General features: G+C 35.9%; 1 protein-coding gene across 2 annotated transcripts in view; it reads left to right on the top strand.

Moving 5' to 3' along the window:
* LOC130244248 (stAR-related lipid transfer protein 9-like) overlaps window positions 1–11,857 on the top strand; it is a 79,163-nt gene that overhangs the window by 55,360 nt on the left and 11,946 nt on the right. Inside the window, exons 14-21 of one of the 2 annotated variants that reach the window (XM_056476587.1) lie at window positions 413–490; window positions 1,217–1,396; window positions 2,009–2,063; window positions 4,098–4,223; window positions 4,352–4,434; window positions 7,064–7,125; window positions 7,416–7,588; window positions 11,360–11,822. In XM_056476587.1, coding sequence (XP_056332562.1) covers window positions 413–490; window positions 1,217–1,396; window positions 2,009–2,063; window positions 4,098–4,223; window positions 4,352–4,434; window positions 7,064–7,125; window positions 7,416–7,588; window positions 11,360–11,822 — 1,220 coding nt within the window. Of the gene's footprint in view, window positions 1–412; window positions 491–1,216; window positions 1,397–1,518; window positions 1,592–2,008; window positions 2,064–4,097; window positions 4,224–4,351; window positions 4,435–7,063; window positions 7,126–7,415; window positions 7,589–11,359; window positions 11,823–11,857 lie in introns of those variants that run through there. The other variant, XM_056476588.1, reaches the window with a different exon arrangement.

Below are 11,857 nucleotides of genomic sequence, written 5' to 3' on the forward strand. Positions count from 1 at the left end.
CCCATAAAAAAGCTGTTTCAGCTCATTTTAAATATGTAGTTTGACCAAACATCAAATGTCATTTTTTTGAGTGAACTACTGTATGCTGATGAAGAAAGTGCCACACACCGTGTATACATAGTGTACACAAAACAACTGAAGAATACTATGGCCTTGAAAAATTGAAGATTGAAGTCAAATTCAATTCAAGTTTTGGATGTCAAATAATTTATATCACCATTACAAGCTGTTTAAAACATTTCTGATGTTTGTTAATGAGTTTTTTGAAGTAATAATTTATTGTATTATAATAATAAAAATAACACTTCTCTGGTATCTAACACAACATGTCACAATGCCAGTCATTTTAGGCAAATTTCGATATTTAATTAAAAAAAAAGCTGTGCTGACTGATATTTTTTTCCATCCACAGCAGAGGAACCCTAGTCCATCTCTCAGTGATGAGAGAGAAAGCAGCTTTTCTGATATAGTCCTGCAGAACGAAATGAAGGTTAGTTCACCTGTTTAAAAAGCTGAAGTCTTATAATGTCTGATAATAATTCTGAGAAGCTTATTTAAATGCATGTCAAAAGACCTTGATTGTATTTAAAGGAACACTCCATATTTTTTTTGGAAATAGACTCATTGTACATGTTCCCTAGAGTTAAACAGTTGAGTTTTACCATTTATGAATCCATTCAGCCAATCTCCAGGTCTGGCAGGAGCACTTTTAGCTTAGCTTAGCATAAAACATTGAATCGGATTAGACCATTAGCATCTCGCTCAATAAATTAAGAAAGATTTTCCATAATTTAGCTATTTACAGCTTGACTCTTCTGTAGTTACATCAGGTACTAAGACTGACGGAAAAAAATTTCCTGCATAATAATCAAGGATCTTTGAGTTTGCTTCCATACCATGGTTGTAGCAGGCACAATGACATTACACAGCACCTAAAAATATTCCCCAGCTAGGTAACTAGGTAGCAGCGCTGCGTAATAAAAATGTAACATTTCTTGCAATGTCATAATAAACCCTGTAATTTAAAGTGACTATATCTCATAATTGCACCTTCATATCACTCAATGTTACTTTGCATGTAAATACAGCTTAACATCTTGGAGTGTGGCTTTATATTAGCCCCTAATACACACTAACTTTAATTACCTATTACTTTAGCTGGATACTGTGTCAAGTTGTCTGTAACTCTCTAACTCTTAGACGTTTTTCACTTTAGGTGGAGCAACTGACTAAAGACTGGTCTGACAGTTGGCATGATAAGCGAGCTCTTTTGGAGCGTTACAGTGTGGACATTAACCAGGACAGAGCAGGAGTTCTCATCCACTCACTCCAGCCCCATCTCATAGCTCTAGAGCCGGATGTCCTGAGCACAGGCGTCACCATCTACCACCTCCAGGTACAATTATTCAGCTAGTTATGTGCAATGCGTTGCTTTTATCCTGCCTTCAGCTAGTCTTCTCTCTTTTAAGTCCTTCTGGGTCAGTAACCAATGATTCTTTCTCTCTTGCCCCCCAATAGATTCCCTCTTCATTTCTTCTCTATCTTTTCTTCTCTTGTTCTGTGTGCAAAACTCTTTGAGATACTTCTCACAGGAAGGTAAAACTTCTACAGTTTTGACAATGTGGTCCAAATATCCCTCCTGTTTCTTTTACCTTCTTTCCTACTTTTGTGTTGGATCATTTTACTTATTTACGTAAATCTGTGGAAACTGTTCACTCCTGATAGGCCATAAAGCCTCAAGGCGCTGCAATTTCAGCAGTTTCCTTGCTTTTTTAATAGCTAAAACCACCTGGGAATGATTGTGCGCCCATGTGTCCAGGCTTATATAAGCAGGGGTTTTATCCTACATAAACAGTAGACAAATAGCTGGCTTGGCATTTTGAGGCGTGTAAGAAATGAAACAAATGTGGAAGAAACAAATGTGTTTTTTTGGAAATACTTGAGATTGGCTTGTACTAAATGTTGCACTTTAACTCCCATTAATGTTTGTTTGATTTTGGTGTTGCAGGAAGGGGTGACAAGAATCGGGCCTCAGACTGAAAATCTTGAAGACCCTGACATAGGTATCTCGAGTTTGTCTTTGAGTATTGCGGTTTGTTTACATCTGGTATTAACAGCGATTATTAGATTGCTGCAATGATGTTTTCTGTAAACTTAAATTATAAACTCATCTGCATTTTAGCATTTCTGGTTATGTTATCATGTAGTCAACATTGGCTCGTTCTGAAAACATACCCCTATATATATTTATTGAGATCACAAATTATGTAGCCTGGAGTACGAATGGCTGCATTTCGTTTTTAAAACGAACGCTGTGACATCGTTACTTTTCACGCTTACAAGCTGACCGCTTACCTCCATTTGGAAAGCTTCTCCGCTGTTACCAGTTTGCCCAGTAGCTCGCCATGTATGTCAACAAACTTGAGATGCAGAGAGGAGTTGACCACAACGACAGGGTTCGAGTCCAGCGAAATACGGTTTCAGAATGCAGGTAAGACAAAAACAAGCCAAAAAATAAAATAAACAAGTAAATACCAGGGTGAGAATGTGGTAAAATCTGAAAACATGGTAAAAATCAGACAAGGGCTTTTCTTTTTCTGGATTGCTTTTTAAAACTGTCGGTTGGGTTTAGGGAAGTGGGTGGGCGAGTCAGTCGGTGCTTTTGAAAACACTATTGGTTGGGTTTAGGGAAGGAGGAGGGTGGGTCAGTCAATCAGTCAGTCGGTCAGTCAGTCAGTTGACAGCGGCCTCTGGTGGATTTACACAAGAACAGCAGGCGAGATTAACACTCGCAAGAGAAATTTGAGATCTGAAAAAGCGTACACAGTGGCCTCTGTTGGATTCACGAAAACAAAATAACCTAGCTCCTTGGATGTATTTGGCGCTCTCCAGAAATGTATATAGCGATACGTTTTCAGAATGAGCCTGGGTTGCATGTAGTCGAGGACAAAGATCACAGCAGAACAGCATACTTCAAAACTGAATGGTTTTTTGATTATGGTTTTGAACAAATCAGTGATTCAACAAACCATTCATAATGACTTTCTTGAGATTTTTTTCTTGAATTTCTAAATGAATCTCTTGAATAAATGACTCAATGGCATTTTAAATCATTTAAGCACCACATATTGGCAGTTTTATTTTCATATTTAATAGTATTATTGCATTTTATTCAGTAATGTTTCATATTTCTATACTAAGCTCATAATCTTAATGAGTACAACGTTATGATATTAAGGGACTTTACACTTCATTTAAGCTTCAATAATCTAAACGCTAACTATGTTTCAGCAGTAGTCAGTTTTTTAAAAAATGTTATTTAATATTTAATAATATTTAATTTGTAACAGCCTAATACTGTCTAGTTATATTAAATGGATAGTTTTTTTCACCATTTACTAATACTCAAGCAGTTTGAAACTTATAGGAATTTCTTTCTTCTGTTGAATACAAAGCAAGGTATTTTGAAGAATGTGGGAAAACAGCAACACGAAATTCTATGGAAGTCAATGGCTGCATTTTTCCACATTCCTCACTATATCTTGTTTTGTGTTCAGGAGACTGGTAAGAAACAAGTAGAGGATGAGAAAATGATGACAGAATGTCCATTTTTGGAGGAATGATCCCGTGAACTAAATACAGAATAAATTTACGCCACAAAATATCAACCAGTCAGTAAGTCAGGCCTTTTTTCTGTATTATGGACAAGAATCTGTTTTACTCACACAAGTAAATAACTGATTTATTTGTTGGAAAAACACGCATGAGTTTGAAAATGTCTAAAATTATCATGATGAGTGAAATATGCTATAATCAAAATTTAGTTTTAGCTAGAGCTTATGCTTTTGCAGTAATCCAATACCCAATGCAAAAGTATTTTTGGGTTATTGTCAAAGGAACCAGGGTACTTTTAACTTTAACTGGCTTACAAAAAAACGATACAGTCTATACATGAATAAATAGAATCAAATTTGAATTCAGCCACATCACAAGAGTAGTGTAATGTATTGTAATGTAAGGATGACATTTATCCGATCTGTTCGGCCACATTTATTTTAAAAGGACAGCAGTGATTCAATTTAATTTCAATCCCGCAGTCCTGCCAGATGGTTCCTCCTGTGAGATTGAGAATAAGAGCGGGGTGGTTACTCTAAAGCCAGTCTCGGGGCACATCTGCATGGTCAGTGAAAGAGAGATCACAGAGCCCTGTAGACTTGCACAAGGTAAACCAAATGTGCTGAAAACAACCTTCAATACATTTTTTTTAATGTACAGACAAAATATTAATTTTGCATTGGTAGATACTGTGAGTTTCCTGATGTATTATTGTGCATCTCTGTATCTCCTGAAGGTGCAGTAATTACCTTGGGAGGACTCCATAAGTTCAGGTTCAATCATCCTGCTGAGGCAGCTGTACTGAGGGAGAGGAGACGGGTAACGTTTGTGCTTTACAATGCTTAAATGCATAAAAATACAATTTGTTTGGGAATACTACTTGTGTTCAGATTTTGTATATACACTCACCAGCCACTTTATTAGGTACACTTTACTAGTACCGGGTTGAACCCGCTTTTGCCTTCATAACTGCCTTAATCCTTCGTGGCTTGGATTCAACAAGGTACTGGAAATATTCCTCAGAGATTTTGGTCCATATTGACATGATAGCATCACGCAGTTGCTGCAGATTTGTCGGCTCCACATCCATGATGTGAATCTCCCATTCCACCACATCCCAAGGGTGCTCTATTGGATTGAGATCTGGTGACTGTGGAGGCCATTTAAGTACAGTGAACTCACTGTCATGTTCAAGAAACCAGTCTGAGATTTTTCGAGCTTAATGACATGGTGCATTATCCTGCTGGACGTAGCCATGAGAGGATGGGTACACTGTGGTTATAAAGGGATGGACATGGTCAGAAACAATTCTGTGGCTGTGGTGTTTACCCAATGCTCAATTGCTTAAGAAAATATTCCACACACATTACACCACCACCAGCCTGAACCGTTGATACAAGGCAGGATAGATCCATGCTTTCATGTTGTTGACGCCAAATTCTAACCCTACCATCCAAATGTCACAGCAGAAATAGAGACTCATCAGACCAGGCAACGTTTTTCCAATCTTCTGTTGTTCTTCTATATTCTATTGTTCAATTTTGGTGAGCCTGTGTGAATTGTAGCCTGAGTTTCCTGTTCTCAGCTGGCAGGAGTGGCACCCGGAGTGATCTTCTGCTGCTGTAGCCCATCCGCCTCAAGGTTGGACGTGTTGTGCATTCAGAGATGCTCTTCTGCATACCTCGGTTGTAAAGAGTGGTTATATGGGTTACTGTTGCCTTGCTATCAGCTCGAACCAGTCTGGCCGTTCTCCTGTGACCTCTGGCATCAACAAGGCATTTGCACCTACAGAAATTCCGCTCACTGGATATTTTCTCTTTTTCGGACCATTCTCTGTAAACTCTAGATATGGTTGTGTGTGAAAATCCCAGTAGATCAGCAGTTTCTGAAATACTCAGATAAGCCTATCTGGCACTAACAACCATGCCACGTTCAAAGTCACTTTAATCACCTTTCTTTTCCATTCTGATGCTCAATTTGAACTGCAGCAGATTGTCTTGACCATGTCTACATGCCTAAATGCATTGAGTTGCTGTCATGTGATTGGCTGATTAAAAATTTGTGTTAACGAGCAGTTGGACAGGTGTACCTAATAAAATGGCCGGTGAGTGTAGCTCACCTGCACTCTTTCATGTGTTTTTAAATCTTCTTGGTTTTTTTTTTTCTGTTGAAAACAAAAGAAGTTATTTTGAAGAATGATGATTGCTGGGACACCGATAAAGATTTTCGTTGTAGAAAAATTAAATACAATGGAAGTCAATAGACCCCCAATACAATATTTAATAAGATATTTTTCTAAATACCTTCTAATGTGTTCAACAGTTGAAAGAAACAAATGAGTTTTTTCATTTTTGTGTGAAATATCCCTTTAAATGTGACTTTTTTATTAGCTGTTTTAAGTCAACAGCAGAAATGTATACTGTTATTATTATAATTCAGGTCAACAAACTTATGTTAAGCAAGTCTAATATGGCAAATGGAAACTCAAGAACCAATGCAAGCACATTTGAGCTTCTGTGTGTATTATATGTTTTTATTTATTATCTTGATGTGTGAAATATAATAGACAGAAGGCGAAAAAATATTACAAATCTTTATTTCAGTGATGTTAGATTAATTATTTTTTGTCAGAAATGTTATTAATAGCTTAATTACCTCTTCAGTTTTTTGTCAGTGGTCCTAAATTTTTTGTATTATTGTTCTAATATTTTAATGATATTATTTTAAATATGAAAACTGTAGACTGATGTTTTTTTACAGCTTATATCCATATATTGTATTTTATGTTTCAGTCATTGCCCAGTCAACACAAATTACTTTTTACATTTTCATATTTATAATAATAATAATAATAATAATAATAATAATAATAATAATAATAAGAAGAAGAAGAAGAAGAAGAATAATAATAAGAATAACAACAACAAAAACAATAATAATAATACATTCATTCATTTTCTTTTCTTTTCGGCTTAGTCCCTTTATTAATCCGAGGTCGCCACAGCGGAATGAACTGCCAACTTATCCAGTACATGTTTTACACAGTGGCTGCCCTTCCAGCTGCAACCCATCTCTGGGAAACATCCATACACACTCATTTACACTCATACACTACGTACAATTTAGCCTACCCAATTCACCTGTACCAAGAACATGCAAACTCCTACACGGAAACGCCAACTGACCCAGCCGAGGCTCGAACCAGCGACCTTCTTGCTGTGAGGCGATAGCACTACCTACTGCGCCACTGCGTTGCCATAATAATAATAATTGAATAACAATATATGAATAATTCCCAAGTATATTAAAGGTTATTAAAATAACATTGTCTTGAAAACTTTAGAAAAATCTGTTGAGAAATACCCAGGCTTTCTTTATCAACTCAGGAATGCATACAATTTTGTGCAAAGTTTAAATTAAATTAGTCTCTGACTTTTAATCGTTACAGACCAGCGAAGGAGGTCTGGTCTTCACATCTACAGAGCTCAACCAACCCATTTCTGACCTCAGGTAAATATAAATCATAGATATATTGTACAAGTACATGATGTTTTTTTTTATGTTGAACTGTTAATGAGCCCTCTAGAGAAGCTATTGTTTATGTAGTTGACCTGGTGTTGCTTGGGTTACTACATGGGGTTTGTTGACAACATGGTAAATTAGGGATGAAAGTAAATTTGTTTGCTTAAAGACAGTTTTAAAATGTCTTTAAATTTGTAATAGTATTCACTTCTATTTTTTCACCACTCATATTTTCTGATTTGGTCGCACGTCATCCTGAGTGTTTGTTGTGTGACCAGGGATGCAGGAGCAGGTTGTGATGAGAGGGGTGGTGGAACAGCACCTAGACAGAGACTAGAGGAGCAGCAGTGGTACATAGAGTGTCTTCGAGAGGAGATTCAGATGGAGCAGAAAAGAGCTGAGAGAGATCTGGAGCGAGAGCAGGCACGTCTTCGACAACAGCACCATGAGAGTGAGTTGCTTTAAATGCTTGATTGAATCCTCAATTGCTCGTTTTTAAGTATTCAGTTCAAAATAAATGAAGTAGTCTTTAGTAAGGAATTGTTTTTCTTATGGATGCTTTAGGATAGTGGATTAAGATGCTGTATATTTTCACACAAGCCTAGTCAGAGGTTAAAGGAACACACTTTTTTTTTGAAAATAGGTTCATGGGAATAGGTCACCTTGAGTTAAACAGTTGAATTCATTCAGTTGATCTCGAGGTCTGATGGGAGCACATTTAACTTAGCATAGGTCATTGAATTATATTAGACCAGTGTTTCCCAACCCTGTTCCTGAAGGCACACCAACAGTACAGGTTTTCAACCTCTTCCTAATCAAACACACCTGAATCAACACATCAGGACATTAGAAGAGACTCCAAAACCTGAACTGAATGAGTCAGATAAAGGAGACATCCAAAATATGTACTGTTGGTGTGCCTCCAGGAACAGGGTTGGGAAACACTGTATTAGACCATAAGCAATTGTGATTAAAAACACCCCTATTTGTGTGATGAAGGTGAACAAATTTAAGTAAGACTTTAAGTAAGACCAGGGACGATTTTTGTAACTTCATTTTAGGGGGGCTCAGATCCTTATGAGGTTAAAAAATAAATATATATATAATAAGTGAGCATATATAAATTTTTTGAATCTAGATTAATCTAGATTAAAATGACTCAATCTTTAATAAATCTTTGAGAACGGGTTTCTCGAGCCAGGTGGCACTTTAGACCAGGGACTCATCTCCGGTTTCCAAAATGCATCACAAACTGCTTGAGAAACTGATCTACTATGATAATTGGTGATGAAAATAAATTATGTACAATAAGATGTACTTGTGTTTACTAACTGTTTATTCAGTTAAACATTAATTTTGAACTGAAGGCTAAAATAAGCTCCAAACAGCGATTTCATGCTTTTGATGTACATACATACAGAAAATGCTGCTTCTCAAGTTCACAGAGCCCTGATGTGTGTCAAACATTGAGTATGTTTACATGGGCAACAATACTTTAATACGATTTTAATATGATTAAAACAATACTCTGATTAAGAGTCTACCATGTGAACAGCGATTTTTGACTACCTTAATGTGCGACTAAAGTCATAACTGAACAAACAGAAATGGAATTAAGACATGTGGAGTATGCATATATTGGTGGCATTACTAAAGTAAACACTGCAATCAAACTATTACCGTCATGTAGGACTTTTCGCCATATTTTCCAACAAGATCCACACAGGCGGCTGTCAGTAAAGGACTGCACACACAAAACACATAAACACACACTCACAAAACACACACACAACGCGGAACGCGGATTTTTTTTTTTTGTTTGTAGAGTGTTATTACATTCCATAACACTCTCACCAGTCCTAGCACCTTATTTGTGTCTAATACCCCAGTTTGTCACGGGGCATGAATGAAATGTTCATGAGTTAAAGTGAAACTGCCGAAATGCAGTTAAAGTCAGGCATCCTGCTGATTAGATTCAGAAGAGCACTTTTTTGTCAGACAGCTCACCGGTCAGGTATATATCCGCGCTAAAATATCAAGGTGAAAGTCATCATAGCTTGCGTAGAATAGACCCAGCTCCCAACCCAACTTTGAGAATAGATTAACAGCAATATTTTTTTTTATCGCGCGATAAAAGTCTCACGTTAACGCAGCACGTTAACGCCGATAACGGCCCAGCACTAATATATATACAAACAGTTAGAATCAGAAGTATTAGCCCCCCTTTGAGTTTCCCAAATGATGTTTAACAGAGCAAGGAAATTTTCACAGCATGTCTGATAATATTTTTTCTTCAGGAGAAACTCTTATTTGTTTTATTTTGGCTAGAATAAAAGCGGTTTTAAATTTTTCAAAAATCATTTTATGGTCAAAATGATTAGCCCCTTTAAGCTATATATTTTTTTGATAGTCTACAGAGCAAACTATCATTATACAATAACTTGCCTAATTACCCTAACCTGCCTAGTTAACCTAATTAACCTAGTTAAACCTTTAAAAGTCACTTTAAGCTGTATAGAAGTGTCTTGAAAAATATCTAGTCAAATATTATTTACTGTCATCATGGCAAAGATTAAATAAATCAATTATTAGAAATGAGTTATTAAAACTATTTTGTTTAGAAATAAGTTGAAAAAATCTTCTCTCCGTTAAACAAAAATTGGAGAGAAAAAATAAACGGGGGGTCTAATAATTCAGGGGGTTTAATAATTCTAATTTACAACTGTGTGTGTATATATATATATATATATATATATATATATATATATATATATATATATATATATATATATATATATATATGAAAAGTTCAGATGCAAAAACCTCTAAGTGCCATCTGAAATTTTTCTCTAATATTAGCATTTTTATCAGGCTCCTATGTCTTGAATCAGTAATTTTACTTTAATGGCAAAGAATAGGTTCTTTTCATCGCTTTTAACATGAAATAACTGAACATGAACGTAAGAGGTTAAGAAAAATGCTCATTGTAGAAGAAAATCCCAGATGGCAGTTTGCATCTGAACTCTTCATATATATATATATATATATATATATATAAGCTTAATATTACATTTGTAAGTAGTAATTTAATAGTAATAGACTTAAAAATGTTTGTCTGATATGATTGTATGCTAAACTCGCAATATTACACTGTATTGTATAGACAGGATTAGCCTTTTGATTTCTGATTAAGCCAATTAGCCAAATTTTTACTGTAGTAAAAACCACTTTCTATATTCAAGTGCATTTTGTTTTCATGTATTAAATAAATTAAACTGCCACTTTTCTAATTAAATGTCATAAATATTAATAAATGTTTTAAACATAATTCACTAATATTTTTAATACAACACAACACAAAACATGATGTTTCTATCTCTGTCAGTGACAGTTAAAATGAGTACATTAAGTGGTTCTGTCACTGTTTAATCCTTTCTGTGTATGGTATAGTTAAAGCCACACACACTGTAATGTGTTTTATATTGGTAGTTCATTTTAAAATAAAAATAGCAAAATGTTCGTCTAGAGTTACATTTTTTGCTGGAGGAAAAGCTCTGCTGATGAGGGGAACACTGAGGAAATCCAATTGCTTCTCCATGACATTGGGGTACAAGTGATACAAGTGTATCTAACAAAGAACTCCAAATAAGCACATATTATATTGATAAACACACCATGTTTACTCGCTGGGGTTTGCTGATCAAATAAAAAACAACAGACAGGGAGGAGCTAAATTCTGCTGCTGTTTTCATATCAAATTTAAAGGGGATTAGGCGATAACTTAGTGTACAGTTTATGAGCTAATCGCAAAGGTTATAGGGATGCTGACTAGAAATATAGGGGGCTACAACCCCCCTAAAATAAGCCAAGCAATGCCCATGGGTAAGAATATATTCTAAAGTGTCCTTGTTACACAGTCCATATTTTTACTATAGTAATAAAAATTAATTATGCATAATTATATGCTACTAACTCTAACCATATAATAAGTACATGTAGTTCATTAATATAACCAAGTAGTTAAATTAATATTTACACTGTAACTTTACACCTTAAAATAAATTAACTGAATTTTTTTATGGAATTTGGAACAACATAAGATGAATACATTTTTATTTCATTCAAACAAAACTTTCAAAGCAAATAAATTTTGGCTTTTTGTCCTGTTAAATAGAATACATTCTAAACACTTTTCTAAAATACTTTTTATTTTCGCCTAAAGTCCAGCAGTGGATCTTGCAAGAAAATCAGCGACTTGCAGCCCATAGGGAAAAGACAACACTGGAATCCGGGGTCCAGACAGATCTTGCACTGTCTCTTACTTCATCAAGTCAGAAGGATGGTGATGCTGAAACAGTCCCTCCATCAATCTCGATGGGTGACAGGAAAAGGGTGGTGCAGGAGGAGTTGCTGAAGCACCATGCGTTGCGCAGAGCTGAGAATCGTGTGCGCCGCAAAAGGTTACATTACCAGCTGGAAAAGATTGCACGAAAGCGCCATCTGTTGGAGGCAAAACGAGAACTGCAGAGGCTGGAAAATATGCTTCTAGAAGGGTGCAATGAAACCTCATCTCTAGAATTGGGATACTCTTCAAAGTTAAGGGGACGTCCGAGGACTTTAAGAAGGCATTCCTTTTCTGCTGATCTGCTGTCCCGGTTGTACCCCCAGCACACTCCTATTTTCAGGTAAGTGTAAATCATCCAATCATTATTACTAATGT

Source organism: Danio aesculapii, chromosome 17 (assembly GCF_903798145.1).
Source record: "Danio aesculapii chromosome 17, fDanAes4.1, whole genome shotgun sequence".
NCBI classification, from domain to species: domain Eukaryota; kingdom Metazoa; phylum Chordata; class Actinopteri; order Cypriniformes; family Danionidae; genus Danio; species Danio aesculapii.